Source organism: Sciurus vulgaris (assembly GCF_902686455.1).
Source record: "Sciurus vulgaris genome assembly, chromosome: 6".
Lineage (NCBI taxonomy): Eukaryota > Metazoa > Chordata > Mammalia > Rodentia > Sciuridae > Sciurus > Sciurus vulgaris.
Window position 1 is genome coordinate 155,488,193 of NC_136466.1, and position 23,992 is coordinate 155,512,184.

At 32.5% G+C, this 23,992-nt stretch overlaps 1 protein-coding gene across 5 annotated transcripts in view; it reads left to right on the plus strand.

The window, feature by feature from the left end:
* Window positions 1-23,992, plus strand: part of CDH18 (cadherin 18) — a 952,430-nt gene that overhangs the window by 618,657 nt on the left and 309,781 nt on the right. For all 5 annotated transcript variants that reach the window (XM_079145368.1, XM_079145369.1, XM_079145367.1 and 2 more), the window contains one exon: window positions 4,833-5,315. In XM_079145368.1, coding sequence (XP_079001494.1) covers window positions 5,088-5,315 — 228 coding nt within the window. In that variant the 5' untranslated portion in view covers window positions 4,833-5,087. The remainder of the gene's footprint in view (window positions 1-4,832; window positions 5,316-23,992) is intronic.

Genomic DNA, 23,992 nt, shown 5'->3' on the forward strand with positions numbered 1-23,992 from the left:
CCACGTACAAAGAGTGGTTTCACCCTTGCCTCCTTGGAACTTAAATCCTTGCTTGGAGTGGAAAAAAATGTAAAAATTAATGATTTATGATTTATTTATATAATTATTTAGAATTTTATCATGTTTCAGAGAGAACAATTAGATGATTTTAAATATATTATCATGTTATATGTACATTTTTATGTCTACTTTAAACAGCTGCAATTTGCTAAATCAAATATTATCAAAACCTTAAATTATGAGAATATTCTGAAATGGTCAACTTGAAATTTAAAATATGAACTTTGAACCTGGAACTAACACTTATAATAAATTTACTTGTGGCTCTTCACAATTCATGTGGTTTTCGGTTTATGAGTAATACATATTGACAATATGCAAAAGCTATTAGGTTGATTGTTAGAGGAACAAATTTAATTTTTAAACTGAAAAATTTCTGTTGAGATAGAAAAAAATAAAAACTCTTATGGTTATAGAGAATATAGTTAAAATAGAGTACCAAGGAAAGAAATGAAAATAAAATCAGAAGTAAATATCATTGGAAATTAATCCGGAAATAGAGTTAAGAAGAAAGAATGGTATAATTACTAGTCATCGTTGGTTCCCGCATATGATGGAATTCTTTACTGCAGGATTAGACACATACCTAAGGAAGTATCTTGTTAGCAGTGGGATTTAGGCCTACAATCCTCAATTCAAACGGAAGCTTTAGACACTTAGATGAGAGAGATTCAGGCTAACATCTTGAATGTGAACATATTTTTTTTTTTTTAACACTTGTGGAAAAGCTTAGTAAGCTTTTATTTAGTACCTGTAACTTTTACCTTATATAAACACCTTGAAATCCAGGCATAATGTAAATTTCACATATTTAAATAGAGTAAGATGGTATTTTATATCATTAATATGGTAAAGTTTAAGTCCCACTATTGTCAAAATGAACCATCATTTCAAGGGCAGCCTTATCATCTGATGGGTTCAGTTGCAGAGTTGAGAGTCTTCTCCTTGTGGTGAGCATCATGCTCCCCTTGGCAGGTCCTTCTTCATGCAAGACATCCTCACACATCTCATGAGGAAGGTATTGCCCAAAGTAAGACTTTCCACCACAGCTTATTTTGTTTGTCATTTCTATGTAAACATGGCTTGGTGAACACAAGTCAAGAGATGTCTAGTGATTACATGTGATACTTGACTTCAGAAATTGATGACAACTTTAATTCTGTCTTTTAAGAGGTGAATATTGCATGTCACCTCACACTTGTGAAGAATAGTGTGATTCACTCACAAAGTACAGTTGATAGAATGTGCTTTACAAAGAATTTTTAGAATAGAAGAGCAAAGCACAGAGTTTTGAAACACAAATAGAAAATATTCTCTAGACTTTTTTTGGAGTCTCAGGTTTGCAAATTTAGAAACAATCGGTGAAGTAATACAGTTAAAGTTCCAGTAACAGGAAATAACATTTGGGGTAAATGCGAGAATTCTTTGTGTTAGAATGGTGCTTCCTCTGTTTTTGAAGGAGGACCAGTACTGAGAGCTATTAATGGCTAATGATTAATCTTAGGTGACCTGTGTCACTCAGCATAAATAAGAAACCTCATTTGGAAATGAAACACTATTACTAAATCATAAATTAAAAGAATCGTGTTGATTAATATGCTAAAGATCATTCAATGAAAACTATCAACAAATAAGAAATATGAAGCTCAGAGAGAAAAGTGCTAATGCAATTGTGTGAGTTCCCACATTATGAATGTTACAGTTCATGCCTTTTAATTCTATTGTTACTAACTTAAGTTCTGAAAAGGGAGGGTTTCCTGCAGCTAGCCTTGAGTTTACGATCACTTAAATTAAGTACTGAGCAGAAAGAGGAGGTCTGCATTATATATTATTGAATATATTGCAGTCTTTGAAACCTGAGTTTGGAGTATTTTTATTATAACACTTTTTATGAGAAGAAGTTCTTATTTTCAAATACAGGAAATAAACTATGGCCTTGGAAAGAATCAAAAATATTTTTTCAATAAATATTGTGTAATCATCAGAGTTGATGAGTCATTAAAAATCAGATTTGGTCAGAAGTAGGAACCAAGCTAAGTTAGAGAGTTCAAAACAAAATCAAATATTTGCAACTGGAGCATTATAACTAGAAGTCACTTATTTTTGCTGCAGACACTGGGTTCTGTCATAGCTGCTAAGCTCACCACATTATATCTAGACCTTGAGATGATGAGCTCTGTAGTGAAGAATTTCTCAACTGTGCCTGCATCCATCCATAATTTGCTCCAGAGTGTTGGAGCATATAAATTATGTTAAATACCTTTGGTATGTGTCCTAAGTAAGAGGATATGGGAAGAAATATATATTTGCTCTCTAAATGTTAGTGTTGAGGTTGAGTTAGGGCCTTAATTCATTAAAATTCACCTACTTGGATGTTTCTTGAAAGCAGAAAGGGTGTTTGAATGATGCTTCATCAAAAGACAATAAATGTCTATTACATATTTCTACTGTACTTAATCAGTGGTTTGTTTCATTATTTTTGCATTTTAATTCTTTCTAATGTATACAGGGAGAGATTTCTTTAAGCGAAACATGAAATTTTCGTATTAGTAGTTCTTTCCTCTTATACATGTTAAATGGACCTATCTTCAAAAGCACAGTGGTTATATTTACATTTGGTTTTTTATTCTGTAGTGTCACATTTATCAGTTTTCAAAAATTTCCAAAATAGATTTATAAACATACAATGCTTATGTAGATTAAAATGCATTTTTACATTTTTAGTATGACACACAAGACCAATGCTGTGAAGAAAATACTTATTTTACATATTTGCAATACATTACAAAAGCCACTTTCTTCACCTTCTACTCATGAATTATGCTTTGTTAAATAACTAAGCATAAAGGGTAAAGATGTTAATTTCATTTGAAAATCACACCAAATGGTGTGAAAGTATTAAGATAACAACACCTTCTATATATTCAGCACCTTGGCTTCTAAGACTAAAAAAGCTTCTCATTTTTTGAAATTCATGATTTGAAAGTTAAGAATCTTTTGGAAATTAAAGAAACTAATATAACATCATATAAATATTTTAAATAGATCTGAAAGAATATTGAAATCAATTACTCTGGCTAAAAGTTTTAATAAATGAGAACATTGAAACTTGAATAAATTTGATGATTCTTAAAAGTTCATATTGCAAGCAAATTATATAAAAAAACACAAGTTCTGTGTTTTTAAACTCTCTTTTCAATGCTTTTAACATGTCAGATCTAGAATGGTATTGCTCTTTTATGTTAGGAGAGATTTTGAATCATTTTAAATTAAACCAGCATGAAAACTCCCTTTGCTTTCATAAAATATGTAAAACGTTGAATTTTTTATTCATCAGTTGGTTGAAATGAAATTCAAATCCTAATCCCATACAATTCTTCTTCAGTGGTGAAGTAAATCCTAATCCCATACAATTCTTCTTCAGTGGTGAAGTAAATCCTAATCCCATACAATTCTTCTTCAGTGGTGAAGTAAATCCTAATCCCATACAATTCTTGTTCAGTGGTGAAGTAACATTGTTCTTAACCCCAAATTTATGGAAGAAGATAATGATAGAGAACACCCTACTGTGGGGGTCTCTAGTGATATTATTTTTTCATTTCCAATACTGTGTGAACACCTTTTTCCAATTCTGTTTAAGAATCATGCTATGAATTAATATACAGGCTTTAAAATCAATTATATTTTCATGTCAACTACTTTGTAATGTTTTCACTTCATTAGTACAGTTAGTATTGATTTACAGAGACAATTTTATGCAATGAGGTAATGATGCATTTAATATTTTACTAGATAAAACAGCCATATTGTTGAACCAATATTTTTCTAAACACATACTTGAATGCAGATACGTATATATTTCAGCAAGTTTTATTCAAAATATTTTGGTTTTGGTAAACTAATAATTTCAGAATCAACTTTGCACCTCACAAATCCTATCACCTGTGTTCCAGAAATGTTGTTCAAGCTTTATTTTATTGCCCAATTGTACCAAAATCCAAAATGCAAGACTTTTAACATTTCTTATCTGAGAAAGCAAAGCATTTTCACTTTTGGTGCTTTGACCCCTATTATACCTTTAATCCTTTCTTTACATACATAGAGAAATACATATAAGACATCAAGCCTACTGATGTCATCCCCAAGCTTGGACGTCTATCTGCCCTGCTTCTCCATACCCTGAAGTATTATACGCATGACTTGTCGGAGTCCGGGGAAGTCACACCTCAGCCAATTGTAATTCACACTGATTTCACTCTGCCCATCTGTGCCCCAAGTCTGGGGTAATTTTTCTCAATGTTCAGTGTTATTTTTCATTTTATTCACCTTCCTCTTCTTCCTCTTCCTCTTCTTCACTTACTTCTTTGTAGTAAATATTTGTTTACTGTGTTGGTATTAAGAGAATTTGGAGAGTATTTTTTGAATTCATATATAGCATGTAATTGCTACATAGTATGTACAGCAAATCTGTATTACATCTAACAAAAACAAAAACTTTATTTACATATACACACATACAAACTCCACATATATGTATATATACATATACATATATAAGTACATACATATGTAATTGAGAATTCACTGTATAAGTATGAAAGTGTGTAAACATGCACACAGGGGCTTAGGTTTACAGGTTTTTATATACTTCTGAAAAGATTTGTATGTTTTCTCTGCCTATCAGCATCACACTGAAAAATAGCATAATTTTCATTCAAACAGATAAAATTAACATGTTTTGTAATGTGTATAATTTTCCTTCTTTCCAATAGGTAGAAAATGTTTACCTGTGTTCTCCTACTGTGAAGACTTGGAATCCTCAGACAACTCAACTTTGATTCCTCAAGTGTTTCAGGATGTAAATATGGTCTGATCTTTCCCTGATGGGCAGTTAAATCATGGACTCGCTAAATAATTTACTTTGGACTGTGCTTCCAAAGGATGCTGTGGCTTCCCTCTTGAATGCTGACTAAGCATTTGTAGCACACCAGGAAAAGAAGAACTGTGAACTGGCAAGTTATCTTACAATGAAAATTACGAGCACATCTTGCATCTGTCCAGTCCTAGTGTGTCTCTGTTTTGTGCAGAGGTGTTATGGAACTGCTCACCACGGCTCCATCAAGGTGACCAAAAATCAAACTAAACACATTGAAGGTGAAACAGAAGTCCACCATCGTCCCAAAAGGGGATGGGTGTGGAATCAGTTCTTTGTTTTAGAAGAACATATGGGACCAGATCCACAATATGTTGGAAAAGTAAGTTTTTTAAAGAAGTTTGTTTCCTTTTAATTTGTCCTTTCCTCTCCTGAGAAATTGTGGGGTGAGATGAGAATAGAGTTGGAAACCATTTGAAACATGAAGATTTTTTCAATTTTTATCCAAAGCTATCCCATGTATTGGAGAGCTTGAAATAATTATAAAAAATTAATGCTATTGATAATATTACATCTCTTTAAATTTTTTTCAGAATATTGAAACATAAATTCTTTACCAGCACATTGCTGGTTTCTCTCTTATAAAGTAGTAAGACTATTAACAAAACAAAAGTTGTCTTATAATTATTACTGCAAAGGTAGATTAGAATTTTCAGTGTCACTTATTGATGCATTTATGTTTACTGGTAACCTTTTACCTATTACTAGTGCACATGAGGCTCAAAAAATGCTATAAACATAATATTTAATACGTTTCTGTTGATTGGTAATCAGCCTTTAGAAGACATGGATATTTTTCTAATTTCAAAAAAGAGTTGTTGATAGATTTTATAAACAAATCAAATATGCACTAGTTATACCAGAGTTGAGAAAATCTCCAAATTTTATGGGACTGAATAACCAATAATTTCAGAATGAGTTATCTTTCTCTCAAAAATACAGATAAGAAAATTCAATCTTATCCTCATCTTTAGGAAACTGTGTACTCCAAAACATGGGAGAGCTTAGATATGTGTCACCTAGGACCCAGAACAGAGTGGGAGGTTGAAAAGCTTTATTCTGATTAATTACTGATCTCTGGAAGCAGCATTCAGATTTGTTCTGCTCCCTATGGGAGAAAGCAGGCACAGAGGTGAAATCACCCTGATTACCAGCTCAGTGGCTTCCATCTCCCTAATTGACTGTTTATTCTCATTTTAGCACTTACTGAAAAAAATTAGTTTTCCATCCAAACCATGGTGCTTTCCTTATGTGTAGGCAGTGCAGGATCACAAACCATCTGTTTCACCCCTGGTCCAACAAAACTGGATTGCAGCTGCATTTTTCATACAACACAGGAACCAGGGTGTCAGAATATGGAACACAAGAAAAGATCTGAAATAAGTCTACTATTTTCTTATATGCTTAACAAAATGAGACAAAGGATTCATGACATTATATGCTATTTTCCCATACAAAGTGTTGTATAAAGTAAGTGAAAACAAATTCACTAATATTAATACACAATATATTGAATTACTAGAAAATTATTTTTGTTTTTAAATGCAAAACACATTTCTATAATCCTTTCTGTTCTTGAAAAGGAGCAAAAAAAAGGGAATAGATAGAATTCATTCTTTTTAAAATTGTTTTAGGTTGTACATGGACACAATACCTTTATTTTATTTATTTTTTTTAATGTGGTGCTGAGGATCGAATCCAGTGCCTCACACGTGGTAGGCAAGCCCTTTACCACTGAGTTACAACCCCAGTCCTAGACTTTGTTCTTTTGGGGTGAAATGAGAGGAAAATATATTTTATTATCAATGTATTATGCATATTTCTTTTCATTTTAATTTTACTAGATACTAAAGAAATAAAATTTTCTGGAAAAGGGAGAGAAAAGGACAGACGAATTTTTATTTCCTCCTGGCATGCCTAGTTTTGGTAAAAGATAAAATCTTAATCAGAAGATGAATTCTAAGCAAATGTTCTGAGATTGGGGGATGATGAATATATGGTTGAGAGCACCTCACAGATGTGTGTGTGGTGGAGGTTCGTGATCTATTGCAGTCAATGTAAAATCTATGGAATTGTTATCCATTCTACTTTTTGTAGTATCAAGGGACAAATGATTGTGCAGAAGGGGCCACAGTAAGGATGGGCCATCTTATATGAGATTTAAATAATCAACACTACAAGGCAGCCGCAGCCATTCATTTCTGGATTATCTAGGGCTGCTTTCATTCCACAATTGCTGAGTTGAGTAGTTGCAACAGAGTGGGACTCACCAAGTTGAAAATTTTTAGCTTTGGTCATTGACAGAAAATGTTCCTGAGTTCCTGGGTAGGATGTTTGCCTCACAGTGTACTGTGTGTGATTGCCTTTGGAAGCCAGTCCTGAGACTTTTATTTTTATGCCCTTATACCAAAATCTTCAATAATATCCAAATGTAGTAATTCACTAAAAAGCATACCTTGAGCTATGAGCTTGTAGTCATGTTAATGGTTATGATAATTATTTGAAATAATAAAAACAAAAAATATTTCTGGTCAGTGGTTTACTGACGGGAGTTTTCAGAAGTCCTCATTATTTTCATTGATATACCTTCCCCTGTAGTTCATTTAATGAGTATTTACTAGTTGACTTTATTGTTCTTATTTTGTTGTTAATGCATGCAAAAATAGAACAAATATCCTTGTATGCACACTAAATAGCATACATATAGGTATAGCTACAAGAGAGATTTCCAGTTTAGGATTCTATTCACATGGAAATAAATCTAATTTTGGTAGAAATCACTAGATCCCTTCCATAGGTGTTGCAACATTTTACACATCTACTAGTGGTGTATTAAAGTGGGTGCTTTTCTTCAGGGATGCTATTAGAGATAGTTGTAAAACTTGGAGTTTAGCACATATGATAGGTGAAAAATAGTATCTCTGTGTTCTTTTAATTTACATTTCTCTTATAATGAATGAAATTGATAATATTTTCTTATTTGGTAGAGTTTTTAAAATTTCATTTCTTTATTTGGTATTATTTTGTGGACCTCTGTAACTTCAATATTGGTAGAGATGCATTGGTTCTTTTTCAGGAATTTATCAATGATTTTTAAAGTTGTTATTTACATTTTGAATGGCTTATGCTATTTTCTTTAATAGAGATTTATTATTTCAAAATACAACAAATACTTAGCATCTGTTATTTAAACTGCATTTTGTTTGATGTACATTTTCTGACATTTCTGACGTTGAACTTCAAAATAAAAGACATTCAGAAGAAAAAACATTCTTTAGTCCGCAATGTCTTCAGTTTTCACTCATATTAGAAATATCAATTATCAAATAAAAAAGAATTATTAAAAGTAGAATTCTTATGTTAGAGATAGTAAGTTCATTTAAGACATTATTTAATGGCTAATATAGGAATTTGGGGCTATATTGCATGTAGGCCTCATATTTACCAGAAAATATATACCCAAGATGTGCAGGGTGTAATTACAAAGTGCATTGATCTTACTGGTAATATATAGAATGTTTAAATAACTGCAATTGATAACGTTTAAAAAAGTAACTAAAACAAATCTACTGGTATAATGCTTCATATCATTTCATCGGTATCTGGTATCTGCTTATGACTAAATAGATGTTGTACTCCATAAATACATATTATATTCATTTCAGTAATGTAGATGATTTATTTAACTTGCACTACAGAGCGTCTGTGCTTTGGCATTGCCCTCATCACACAATCTGACAATTAAAGAGAGTAGAAGTAAAAATTATAAACAAGAGAGCCCAAAAACTGTGTGTCCGCATTAGCAGCATTGTTTAGGCTAAAATCATCTAACCTATTTAAAACTTTATCTTAGCTTTTTACTATACTGAAATTAAAGATAGATTTGATAGTAATAAGACCTTCCTTTTATTTTTCAAATGAACAAGGGGATTATATTCTCCACATGCAAATTTCTGTATCTATGGATTTGCTTACAACTTAGAATTTTCTCTTGGTAATAAATCAAAATATGTTGAAAATATTACTTAAGTCTGTTAAGAACTTGACTAGTAAGCTTTTCTCCTTCTTTCCTCCTGTGACTATAGACTTAGGAGTGGATGAGGGTACAGAAGATAATTTCTCCCAAATTGCTTTGTTAAACAAAAATGAAGAGCATATAGTGAATAAGAAGGGAAGTCTAACAGTACAGACGAACTAAGAAATCACTTTGCTGAATAACTCCAGGAGTAAGAAGCAATGATTTTCATTGAATTTGTCATGGCAGAGTCAAGGAATAAAATCTTATACATCTGATTCTTTAATGAAAATCACTTTCCAGGATATGGAGCATGAAATTCTCCTCTCATCATCATGATCACTGCAATTTTTCTTTATTTACTTTTTTACTTAGAAGATAACCACTAAATGTCTTTTAATATGGAGTGCTGTATTTTCAAATTAAATGAATGACTTTCAGGTTGTAGAGAGAGTAAATCATGAGCAAATGGTTGAAAAGGTCAGGCTTTTCAGAAAAAAATATATATAACAGCTTTAATCTTTAATGTCATCATGAACTCTGAATTAAAAAGTAAATATACAGCAGGAATGGTGGCAATTGTCACCCAATATTGTCAGGATGATAATTTTTGATCACTTTATCCAAAACTTCTTTGGAATGGAAAGCTCCATGTATCAGAATATGACATTTGAATCTTAAATAAATGACAATGTGATGGCATGATGTCATATGGACCAAACTATGATTCACAGTCCTGTATAGATATACAAATTTTCTAATAGTCATATAGAAATTTATCTATTTGAAGCTAAACCTAAAAGAAACTGGACATAAAAAAAGAAATTTATTTGATAGATACAGCATTCATTTCATTCATAGTGGCTTAGGAGATTTTTTTATTATTATTATTATTTGTTTTGGGTATTGTGGATTCAGCCTGGAAGGCTTCGCTATTGAGCTATATCCCCAGGTATTTTATTTTGAGACAGGGTTGTGCTAAATTGCTGAAGGTTTTGCAAAGATACTGTGTCTTTCACGAAGTTGCTGAGTCTGGCCTCAAAATTGTGATGTTTCTGCCTCAGCTTCCTAAATCACTGGGATTTCAGGCATGTGATACCATGTTCCATAGAAGTTCCTTTAAAAAAAAATCAGATACGTTTTCTTGAACTCTGTAGTATAGTTTGAGGTCTGGTATTGTGATGCCTTGCAAAAGATTTCTTTGGCTATTCTGTCTCTTATTTAGTGAACGTGGATGCTGGAGTGATATTGATTGAGCCAAGGAAACCTTTGAATTACTTATTATATAGTTTAAAGTATGAATGCATTAACCATATTACTTTGGCAACAAAAATCCATTTCAAAGAATTATAAATTAACAAATCATATCGAGTGTGGATTATCAAAGTCATGGTAGGAAGAGCCTCTTTCTTCTCCCGAGCAGAATTTATTAAACAAACCCGTTATATTCAAGGAAAGTTTTCTAGGCTTCTTTCTGATTGCTGAGGTTGCACCTACACCCCCAGGACAGCACAGACAGTGATGCTCTGAGAAAATGCTTTTGATTAATTTTGGCTTAGTTTTGTTTGTTTTCAATAGACTTATTTATCATATCTGTAGAAATCATAGGTGTTTTTACAATGGATTATGTGAGGACTGGAAGCTGGCTCCTTAGTAATAATTACTGAAACAATGGAGTTGTGCTTTAAAATTTCATACCCAAAATGTGCATGTTAGTATATTTTAGTGGATCATTGTACTCTTCTTTTTTTATTTTTTGGACATATTACAAGTAATTTTAATCTTCAAAAATAATAAAGTAGGAACATTGTACTCTTTCTTAATTAATTTTTTAAATTTGTTCAAATTGGTTGTACATGACAGAAGAATGCATTTGTACATTTTAATAGCTCATACATAAATAGAGTGTAATTTCTCATTTTTCTGATTATGTGTATTTCAGGATCACATTGGTCATGCAGTCATATATGTACATGAGGTAATAATGTCTGTTTCACTCTACTACCCTTCCTATCCCCAATCCCCTTCCCCTCCCTTCACCCCCCTCTACCTAATGTAAAGTAAATTCATTCTTCCCTCACCTCCACACCATGATGAATTAGTATTCGCATATCAGAGAAAACATTAGGCCTTCGTTTTTTGGGGTTTGACTTATCTTGCTTAGCATGATATTCTCCAACTCCGTCCATTTACCCATAAATGCCATAATTTTATTCTTCTTTAAGGCTGAGTAATAGTCCACTGTGTATATACGCCACATTTTCTTAATCCATTCCTCTGTAGAAGGACACCTAGGTTGGTACCATAGTTTAGCTTTTGTGAATTGAGCTGCTATAAACATTGATGTGGTTGTGTCACTGTAGTACGCTGATTTTGTCCTTTGAGTATAAACCAAGGAATGAGATAACTGGGTCAAATGGTGGTTCCATTCCAAGTTTTCATTGTACTCTTAATTCAAATATTGTACTTCACATCCCTGCTTTACATTTGTGGATTAGGTGATAAAATCTTTTGTTGTAATTCTGGGTGTCATTTTTTTTTTTAATTTTACATTTTGAAGTTAAGTTCTGAAATATTTAAAAGTTCACAATAATATGTTTCAGCAATGTTCATCTATTTATCATTAATGATCTATCTACTTTAATGCTTTTCTTTACATCCTTCTATCAAGTTTCTCTTGGTCAAATGTTCTTGAGCATTTAGCAAAAGTGTCTGCACTATCATGGAAATACTATTCATCCTTTGTCTTCCACTGTGTCATCCACATAGAACAAATTTTAATTTTTTTATTCACTCTGACAATCTATTTTCAGTGTGATGGTTTTAATCTTTTATATTTATAGCTATTTGCATCTTTAATAATCATTGTCATTTATTTTATATTTCTCTTCTGCAGATTTTTATCTACTTATTTCATTAATTCTTCTTTGTTCCCTTGAAATTGCTTCTCTAGGGCTTTACCTCTGCTTCACTGGAAGCTTTATGTTTTTGACTTACATTATTGCTCTCATTTTTTGCATGTGCTTTGGAAATTACATGTGAAAACCTATCTCCACCTATCTCCTAAACAGCAAGGAAATAGAAAGATCAAATTTCATTTTGATTTCTACTTTTTTATGCTTAATATAGTTATTTACAAGCCCCAAGCAATCATTCTTCTTCCTACTGCTATTCATATTAATTAAGGGAGTATATGCTTATTTATAGTAGTTACTTTGCTAATGTCTTCATAAAGTTTAAAGTTGACACCTTTACAGTTATCTTTTTTTTTTTTTTGTATTTTCTTTTATTGTAAACAAATGGGATACATGTTGTTTCTCTGTTTGTACATGGCATAAAGGCATACCATTTGTGTAATCATAAATTTACATAGAGTAATGTTGTTTGATTCATTCTGGTATTTTTTCCCTTCCCCCCACCCCTCCCACCCCTCTTTTCCCTCTATACAGTGCTTCCTTCCTCCATACTTGCCCCCCTCCCTAACCCGAACTCTAACCCTAACACTAAACCCTCCCTCCCCCCATTATGTGTCATCATCCACTTATTAGCGATATCATTCGTCCTTTGGCTTTTTGAGATTGGCCTATCTCACTTAGCATGATATTCTCCAATTTCATCCATTTGCCTGCAAATGCCATAATTTTAGCATTCTTTATGGCTGAGTAATATTCCATTGTATATATATACCACAGTTTCTTTATCCATTCATCAATTGAAGGACATCTAGGTTGGTTCCACAGTCTGGCTATTGTGAATTGAGCAGCTATGAACATTGATGTGGCTGTATCTCTGTAGTATGCTGATTTTAAGTCCTTTGGGTATAGGCCAAGGAGTGGGATAGCTGGGTCAAATGGTGGTTCCATTCCAAGTTTTGTAAGGAATTCCCACACTGCTTTCCAGAGTGGCTGCACTAATTTGCAGTCCCACCAGCAATGTATGAGTGTACCTTTCTCCCCACATCCTCGCTAACACCTGTTGTTGCTTGTATTCTTGATAATCGCCATTCTATTTGGGGTGAGATATAATCTTAGGGTGGTTTTGATTTGCATTTCTCTTATTACTAGAGATGTTGAACATTTTTCCATATGATTGTTGATTGCTTGTAGATCTTCTGTGAAGTGTCTATTCATTTCCTTAGCCCATTTGTCAACTGGATTATTTGTATTCTTGGAGTAGAGTTTTTTGAGTTCTTTATAGATTCTGGAGATTAGTGCTCTATCTGAAGTATGATTGGCAAAGATATTCTCCCACTCTGTAGGCTCTTTCTTCACATTGCTGATAGTTTCCTTTGCTGAGAGAAAGCTTTTTAGTTTGAATCTATCCCAGTGGTTGATTCTTGCTTTTATTTCTTGTGCTATGGGAGTCCTGTTAAGGAAGTCTGGTCCTAAGCCGACATGTTGAAGATCTGGACCTACGTTTTCTTCTATAAGATGCAGGGTCTCTGGTCTGATTCCGAGGTCCTTAATCCATTTTGAGTTTAGTTTCATGCATGGTGAGTGATATGGGTTTAGTTTCATTCTGTTGCATATGGATTTCCAATTCTCCCAGCACAGTTATCTTAATAGAATAACTAAATTAATTTTTTCATGTTATATTTGTCTAGTATTTTTTCTTTGTTTATTTCTAGATTTTATATTATTATTGAACTCATTTAAACCTTTGATCTTGCTTAAAATTATCCACATCAACCAATGTTTTTCTTTCTGGTTATTTCATTCCTTTTTCTTCTTCCTAATGTGATTTTCTTAATGACTACATTATCATCTTCTAGTTCATGTGTTATTCTCCTCATGAACAAGTTGTTAAATGTTACAAATACAAGAAAACATACTTTACACATTGAGTTTACTGTATCTTTGTGCATCTTTGTGCCTAAAATTCTCCTTTTCTTAAAAGTCATATTGGATTAGAATCAATCTGAGAGATATATTGACTATATAAAAGTATATATATGGCTACCTCTGTAAAGACCCTTTTACCAATGAGGTACATTCGATGTCCTAGGGATTAGCACTTCAACATATTTGGGCTTTGTATGGACACAACTTAATCCACAGCAGTATGAAATCAGTACTTTTTATGTAAATATTAGAATTTTAAGCTTAATTATATAATCATCCTATTATTTCTTTGAATTTGCTACTAATTCATTTAATATTTCTGAAACTTCTTGTTTTGACTTAATTTTGTCCTATTTATTTTTGGCTTCCTATTGCATTGTCCAACTAAAATCTGTCCTTACGATTAGGCTTCTTGACTTGAACATGTATATCAAGTTGAAGATACTATTAGCTATTATCACTCTACTACATTTTGTTTTTTAATAAACTTTTTAATATAATGACCCAATCTTTCTTGTTTTTACTTCTATTTATTCTTAATTTCATTATTATAAACCACCTATTTAATTGCCTTGATGGATTTGTGTAATTGTTTTGTTTTTGTTCATATTTAAATATTTCTTTTGTCTGCATACTCTGCAACATGGAGATTTAATCCCATCCTACTTTTTAAGTCTTTATATAATGCTGCTCTTCAATGGTGTGTGAGTGAGTTGAGAATGAGGATGTTGTTGGTATCCTTCCAAATAATATCTTGAGAAATATCCATAGAGAGCCATTTATCTTTGTATTGGCTGGCAAGAAAATGACTAATAATTGTGAAGAAATGCTAACCAGTAATTCCTAACAACTGATTTCATTTATTTAATATAACAACAAGTAAAAAATTACTCTGATAAACCTTTCTTTCATCTAGGTTGCACTTTGGGGTTTTACTTTCTTACAGAATTTTTTTATTTGTACAAACTTTTAATTGACTACAGCTTCCTTGTAGCTTATTTAGGGTGGTAAGTATGTTAAACTTTCATTTTGTTGTCAAGTATTATGGTTTTCTTGAAATATCTCCATTCTAGTTCTACACCTGGAGGAAACTGAAGTCCTTGTTCTCTAATCTTCAGGTGATGAGACACTAAATTCTCCCCACCAGGGCCCATAACAAGTTCAATTTCCCCAGAAGGGACTGGGGCTGGGGCTGGTTAGAAATGACTTCCCTGTCCCAAGATTCTCCCTTACTTTCTTTATCCCCAGTGAATTATTTTTCATTGCTTCTGCCTCAGTTGGACTATATTCTCAATTTTAAAATTTGTACACCATTTCTAGTTGTTAATTGAAGTGTCTTTATAAATGTTGCCTATTGTTTTTTATAGTCATTATCTTGTTCCAGGTTTTTTTTTTTTTGTACAAAAATAAGATTTGGATCAGCTAATCTTTTTAATATCCCTTCTAGACAGAAACAGTAATGTTCTTTGACCATGTTCCAATGTCTTTCTGAGAATGGAAAGATAAAATTTTGAAATGTTCCCAAAATATAAACTAGAAATGTGTATTCTAAAAATGTTATTTATTTATTATTAGTTATTCACTCATATATTCTATCAACTATTTATGTTAAGAGGAAAGTTTTGAACATTATTGTGTTCAGAAAAAAAACTGTTGTTATTTGATTGACATTTATTTAATGAATATTTGAACATTTATTTACATTGTACCTCATTAAACAACATTTTTCTTTTAATTTTGAAGAGGTGCCTACAGGTCTTTTAAATACATTCAGTTTTGTTTGTTTCCTTTCATTAAAAATCAGACATTCATCATAAGAGTTCCAGAATGAAATATAATCAATTTCTTTCCTCTAGGATATCTAATGTTCCTATGTATAGTTTACTTTTTACTATATTCATAGAAATAACAATATATGCCCTGAAATATTTTCCCCATTAAAAATGATATTAAATATAAAAGTAAATGTATACTAACATTCATTTTCTTTGGTTTACAATGTTTGGAGCTATTGATTGATTAATATTGAGTTTATTTGATAATGTTTTATGTCTAATTGGAACATTTTTATTTCTTCAAAATTTATTGAACACATCCTGTCTTCTGGTCATTATGCTGAGTATTATAGTGAAAGAAGTGGAGAGATATTAGCATTAAAGCAATATTCACACAAATAAATATTCAACTACAAACTTTGATGAAAATTATAAAGAAATTTTACTTGCTACATAATATAAAGTCTAGAGGTTTACATCTATATGAACCGAAGGAAGAATTTTTTAATGGAACAGACAGGCTGATATTTAAAATTTATCAGGTTAAAAATGGCACTGGGCTTGTAAAGGGAGGTGTACAGTCTGAAGGAGGAAAGTATGTGAACAACATTGTGCATGGAAGAATCTGAAGTAGATTTGATAAGTGGGGTTTAGGGAATAAGCAATAGAGGGGAGAGAGAGGCTAGGCTCGGTAGGTTCAATGCAGTTGGACCTCTCCAGGAAATAATGTGGGTATAATATTCAGATAAATGTTAAAGCATTGTTGATGTTAGTATGAAAGGCAGGTGGCATACTTGTGTTTATGGATACCTTAAATATTTACCAATTGTTCTTTCTTTTCTATGAAAAACTGGACTGCAGGAAAGAAGAATGTTAGGAAAATTAAATGTAGATTAATTTACATAAAGGAGTTAACATATCACAGTAACAAAGAGCATAGTTTGCTTTCTTTTCCACAGTAATTAAAGAACATTGTTTTTATAAACTATAAAATGTGTTATGGACTCAGGACAAAACAGACACATTCTCATAACACATGTGAAAGTACCAAGAAATAGAAGAAGGAACTTTGGACAGGAATTCTTGATTTTTCTACTGTATGAGGCTTTTACCTTGGAAATTTCAACATATAGGATAGAAGGGTATCATGCACATCAAAATAGGCAGATGAATGTTTGCTTCTATTTTGCTTCAAATGTCACTGTTTTAATATGAATGATAGTTTTACTAAACAATATCCACACGCTATGTACAGTGCTAGGTGGTAGATGACATTAATCAGAGGACCCCAGTGATTAATGAAGTTAGGCAAGAAGGGGAGACAGATTCGAGAACAGATGATTGTATCGTATGCTAATGGTGCTAAGAATGCCAGGCATAGAGAACTGTGATAAAAGGAAGACAGATGTACTTGACTTTGCTCAATTTAGGAAAGCTCTTCAGAAGAAGAGCTGAAAGTGATATTTGCTATTAGTATACAACAAGACAGAAGTTTTGTTGCTGAAGAGCGATCCAGTGGAATTTTAGGATCTCCATACAAAATGGTGACTAAGTAGCTTTCAAGGACAAATAAGAATAATTGGAGCATCATACCTGTTGACAAGTGTAAGTGGGAATGTTGCAGGAGATAATGGATGGACCACAGCATGCCATCCTGGTGAGTGTCAAGGGGGAATATCACCCAGAAATGTGCAGGAATGCGCCGAAGGACTTCTGGATGGAAACTGTCATGAGACAGGACAACTCTAGCTGCAGAGAGGAAACTTTACCTCTTCACAAATCTAGACTAGAATGTGACCGTTGCAAAATGAACTGAAAGTAAGAAACAGATAAAAACATTATTAAATATAGAATTGAATAGATTGTGTTGCTATTGAAAGCAAGAATGAAATTATGGCATTTGCCGGTTAATGGATGGAGCTGGAGAATATCATGCTAAGTGAAAATAAGCCAAGCCCAAAAAACCAAAGGCCGAATGTTTTCTCTGATAAGTAGATACTAATCCATAATGGGGGTGGTTTGGGGAAGAATAAAGAAACTTTGGATTGTGCACAGAGCAGGGAGAGGAGGAAAGGGGTGTGGGGATGGGAAGAACGGTGGAATGAGATGGACAGTATTACCCTATATACATGTATGATTACACTACAATGTGACTCTCTGCACCATGTTCAGTCAGAGGAAGAAGTTGTGCTCCACTTGTGTGTAATGTGTCAAAATTCACTCTACTTGTCATGTATAACTAATTAGAACAGATTTTAAAAAAGAAAGTGAGATGGGAAGGAAGGACCCCTTAAAGATAGTCTGCAGGCTTCTGATGATATTGAAGGGCTAACTAGGAAAGGAGGAGACTCACATGTGGGAGTGAGGTTGGACAGGCTGTGTCCAGGATGCAGGTAGGCAGGTATAGTGACATGCACACACTAGAGGAGAGGGTAGGCTGGAGAACAGCAATGGGCAAAGGGGTTGTAATGGGTGATCGAAGGTATAAATAAAGATATGGGGAAATGTGCATCCATTTCTTCTTCAGACTAGACTTCTGGGGAACACAGTTTTAAGGGAAAAAGAAATGAAGGATAAATAGTGAATTGTAAAATGAAATTCTACGGCAGAAGCAGAAACAACAATGTGGAAGTAAAAATCACAATAGACAAGGAGAGTGTCTCAAGGAAGAAGTGGACAGAGAATAAATACAAGAATTATATTGTCTTAATCAACTTTGTGCCTGGGAGATTATTTTCTTCTGAAAAAGTTCAGAGCTGAGCCATATTCCAGAGCATAGACTAGGGATAGAGAAAGGCTCTAAATTAATATAAATCCCTGCAGCATTTGCTTATTTCTAATAGACCTATTCATCTCCAGCTCTCGACTCATCATTCCTCACCATTAATGATCCAGGCCATGTAAAAAAATATCCAATATTCCTTAACATGCTTCTGAATTCTTCTCCTGTGCTTTGATGATTTATGCAATGTTTATATTAGCTAGTAATCTGCTGATTCTTGAAGGAAACCATGTTAAATTAGACTAATAATGGGAAGTAATTTAGTAGCTTCCAAACCTGAAACATACAACATGCTTCTGGAATGTGTAGAATCAGATATAAAGATGTGATTAGGATTCCAACCAATCACCTAAAGCAACAAAATCACAAAGCATGTGAAGACCAAGTCCCAAGATTTGCAGCCAACAGTTCAATCAGTTTCTCTGTGCTGCTATAAAAGGGATCTTCTTCCTTGAAGCTAGGTGTGGAGGGATTTAAAATGACAAAAAAAAAAAAAAAAAAAAAAAAAAAAATCATCAATTCCACATATTAGGGTCTACTTTTTAAGACATCTCATTTCTAGGTACTAGTTTATAAATCTTTTTGTTGAAAAAAAATATTCACATTAACTTGAGTAAAAAATTTATGCTGACCAAATTAAGCAAACACACACACACACACACACACACACACACACATACACACGTGCATATATTATATAAAGTATAAAATGAGAAAAATCCATTTTGTTGAAAATCCTACATCCTTTCCTTGAAGTTTTGGGGGGTGTTTTTGTTTTTGTTTTTGTTTTTTTCCTTTGAGTTTTAATAACTAATGTTCAGGCCATACCTGGAACTAGTGAAAAACAGTGCCAAAGAACTTAAGTTTGGTTTTCTTAATTAATCATTGGGAAACTTGTTGACTTATCATAGAAGGTTTAGATCAGTGCTGCTCAATGGAACTTTCTGAAGTTGGGGTTATGCTGTATATCTGCATTGTCCATTGTGATAGTTATTGGCTACATGTAGCTCCTTGAATATTTTGAAATGTGGCTCATGCAGCAGAGGAACTGAATGTTTACATTTTATTACTTTAAATTTTATGTGATGTCCATGTATTAATGTACCACAATGAATCCTGCTTTTATTAAAGATAATTATAATATACTTTTTAAAAAGAAATAATAATAATGATAATGATAATAAAAATAGGAAAAAGATCAGTAGAGAAGAGCAAGAATATTGGGAGGGATGAGGCCTTCCTGCGGATGACATTAATTGAATGATGTTGTGTGCATACACACCCCATAGAAGTATAATGAACCAGTAAAAAATTAAGTAGCTACTTGTCATTATCAACAACAATATCTGACAGCACTTAGACTAATAAGGATAATATTTGCCACCTTTACAAAGTATATACACAAATAGGAGTCTGTGAAGGTCGTATAAATGCAGAGGCATTTGGAATGAAATTAAACACTGAGGATAATAAACCTAATGTAATATGCAGAGAATGTTATAAAGACCAAGAGAGTTAAGCCTTCCTTTTTTTCTTTGTTTCGAGTAATGTTTATTGTTTGTTTTTAATGTGGAGAATCATTGTTTAAATAACCACTAGAACAATTTTTAAAATATTTATTAACACCTATTAATTGTACAAATTTAATAGTGGATTTTTACTGCAACATTTACAACCTCCGTGTAGCATGCCTTCATCATGTCAGTTTTTCCTTCTGCCCCCTCATTCCCTCTTTCTTTCTCTCCTTCATCTAGTCTCCTCTCCTTTCTCTTAAAGTTTCTTCACTTACAAGTCATTTTGAAATTTTTAAAATTTTCACACATGGGACAAAATCTGTGACACTTTTTTTCTTCATCTTATTTCTCTTAAAATTATGTCTTTAATTTGCATTGATTTTCCTGCAAATAATATGATTTCATTCTTTTTTGATGAATAATATTCTGCTGTGTACATACGACATATTTTCTTTATTCAATCATCTGTTGGAAGGCACATGGACTGATTCTATATCTTAGTTATTATCAATAGAGGCAAATAAACATGGACATGCAGATACCTGTTTTCTATGCTGACTTTGTTTCCTTCGGTTGTGTACTCAAGAGTGGGATAGCTGGGTCATATGGGAGTTCTCTGTTGAGTTTTGGACCTGGAATATTTCCCTAAAGCTCTTACATTGAAAACTTTGTCCCTGACGCAGCAATATTCAGAGGTGGAGATTTGGGAGACTGATTTAATCATGAGGCCATAACCTCATGACTGGAGTAATCAATTGGCTGGATTAATAGTTTGACTTCTGGGAGGGGACAGAAACTATATAGGCAGATGGGATGGATTTGAGAACTGAGGTTGTTCTTTCTCTATTGCAGATTTTAATTTAATATAATCTCTTATCAATTTTTCCTTGTTTCCTGAGTTTTGGGAATCCTATTCATGAAATTATTCGCTGTATCAGTATCTTGAAGTGTTCTCCCTATGTTTTCTTCTAATAGCTGCAAAGTTTCAGGGCTCATCTTAAGGTCTCTATCCATTTAGAGTAGACTTTTGTACAAGGTGAGCGATTGGGGTTTAGTTTCAATCATCTATATGTGGATATCCAATTTTGACAGAACCTTTTTGTATAGAGGCTGCCTTTTCTCAAATGATGACTTTGTCACCTTTGTAGTGAAATGGAGGTAGATGCGTGGCTTATTTCTGAGTTCTCTATTTTGATTCATTGGTCTGCAATGCCAATAACGTGATGTTTTTGTTACTACAACTCTGTAGTATGTTTTCAAACCAAGATTAGTATGCCTCCAGCATTGCCCTTTCTGTCATGATTACTTTATCTATTTGAGATATTTTATGCTTCCACCAAAATAAATTTTATAGTTATGTGGAATATGTAATTGGTATGGTCATGGAAATTGCATTTACTATCTAGATCTCTTGGGTAGCTTGGCCATTTGAAAAATATGAATTCTTCCAATCTAAGGACATGGTGATCTTTCCATTCTCTATTGTTTTATGTTTATTTCTTCAGTTTTGTGGTTTTCATTGTACAGTTATATCACCTGCTTAGTTAACTGTATTCCTAGATATTTTAATTTTTAGAAACTATTGAGAATTGGGTTTCTATACCAACTTCATTTTCAGAGACTTCATTTTCTTATCCAGCTACTTTGCAGAATTTATTTATCAGATTGAGAGTCTTTTGGTGCAGTGTTTATAGAGTTTTCTTTGTATAGAATCATATCATCTATAAGTAGGAATAATTTGACTTCCTCATTTACTATTCTCATAGCTTTTCTTTCTTTCTTTTGTCTAATTCCTCTCAATAAAACTTTTAGTACTAAAGTGAATACTGATGGTAAGCTTATTTTGTTCTTAATCTGAAAAGAAATGTGTTCTTTTTTCCTCCATTCAGTATGATGTGGGCTATGAACTTGTCATGTGAGATATAATTCCTCTAAATCTAATATCTCAGGACTTTTATTGTGAAGACTTGTTGGATTTTATCAAAGTTTTTTTCTTCATTTTATGAGATGATCATGTGATAATTCTATTAGTGTATGGTATTAAATTTATAGATTTATGTATATTAAAATACACTTGAATCACAGAAATGTGACCAACGTGATCATGGTGATGTTAAATTTGATTTTCAAGTATTTGGTTGAGGTTTTTGCAGGGATATTGGTCTATAATATCCTTCCTTCCTCTTTTTATTATTTCCGTTTTTGTGTTCTTATGAAGTTTTGGTAGCAGAGAAATATTGGTTTCATAGAATAAGTTTAGAAGGAAGGGTACCTTTATTTGCATTATAAAATACTTTGAGGAGTATTGTCTTGGTTATTAATTTAAATTCTGTAAAATTTTAGTAGTCACTCCATCCTGATCTGGACTTTTCATGTTGAGAAACTTTGTATTATAGCTTTAGTATCATTACTTGTTCTTGATATATTCAAGATTTTTATGTCCCCTTGTCTCAATTTTGGTTGGCCATAATCATATTTTTCCAGAAATTTGTCCAGTTCTTCAAGATTTTGCAATGCTTGGACTTACAGTTATTCAAAGTGCTACCTAATGATTCTTTGAATTTCAGCAACCTCTATTTTAATGTTTCCTTTGTCACCTCTAGTTTTATTTATTTAGATTGTCTCCTTTGGTTTGTATAGTTAAAGGTTTCTCAATTTCATTTATTTTTTCAATGAGCAGATTTTTTAAATTAATAATTTGTAGTGTTCTTTTAAGCTGTTTTGTCATCTCTGATTTTATCATTTCTGTCTTCCTATGGATTTTGAGTTTAATTGGTCTTCATTTTTTTAAGAACTTGAGATGCATCTTGAGGTAACTGTTTGAGATTTGCTTTTGTTGCTATAGGCACTCATGGCTATAAGCTTTCCTCTTACTACTGCTTTTGCTATATCCCACTGAGTCTTCATTTTTATTTTAATTTGGTTCTAAGAATATTTGTACTTTCACCCCTCATTTCTTCAATGACTAACATTTTATTCAATAATGCTCTATTCAATCTACATGTGTATGTGTAATTTCCATCCTTTTTCTTGTTAATTTGTAGCTTTAATAACTGTGATCTGATAAGATGTAAAAACATATTTCAGTTTTTTAAAAAATTTGTTTAGACTTGTTTTAAGGCTTGATATATAATCTATTTTGGTAAAGTTTCCATGAATTGATGAATTTAATGTGCATTATACAGCTGTTGGGTGGAATGTTCTGTAGATGTCTGTGAAGCTCTTTTGATTTATAGTACAATTCAAATTTGATGTTTCTTGTTGATTTTTTCACTTGAATAATCTATGGCAAGAGTGGTGTGCTAACTTTACCCACTATGACTGTATTAGTGCCTGTCTCTCCCTTTGTGTCTAGTAGTGTTCATTTTATAAAATTCGCTACTCTGACATTCAGTGTGTTAATATTAGCAATTGTTTTATCTTCTTTGTGAATTTCTCCCTGATCAATATATATTGACTTTATCTCTTCTGATTTTGACCTACAGTGTATTTTGTTGGCTATGAATATCACTATTCCTGCTTGTTTCAGGTATCATTTACTTGGACAATTATTTTTCAATCACTTCAGTCTATATATGTCATTTCAGGTGAGATCATTTTGCTCTTATTGTTTTCTTTGTACTATTATGAATATCCATGTTTATTTTTACCTTTGTTATTCACCTTGGGTGTTTGATTTTTTTTTTTTTACCACATTAATAATATTTGTTTCTTTTCTATTTCTCATTTACAGGTCTACCTTTTCTTTAATTTGTTATTTTTAGATACACTTGACAGTGGAGTGTGTTTTGAAATATTATATACAGGTAGAGTATAACCTATTCTATTTAATATCCCATTCTTGTGAAGACCAGTGAGTCAGGGTTAAAATTAAGGAATAAATAATAGAGGATTGAAACTGTAATACGGCCAAGTTGACACTCCAGTTATAATTTAGTCTGAGCATTGCCATTGGTAACTTTGTCCCTGGATTTACACTACTACTGTACCATTTTTGATTTGCTATACTTATTATCACAATACTGAAAAGTATCTTATCTTCCTCTTGGCATTCATATTACTTGGTAGAATG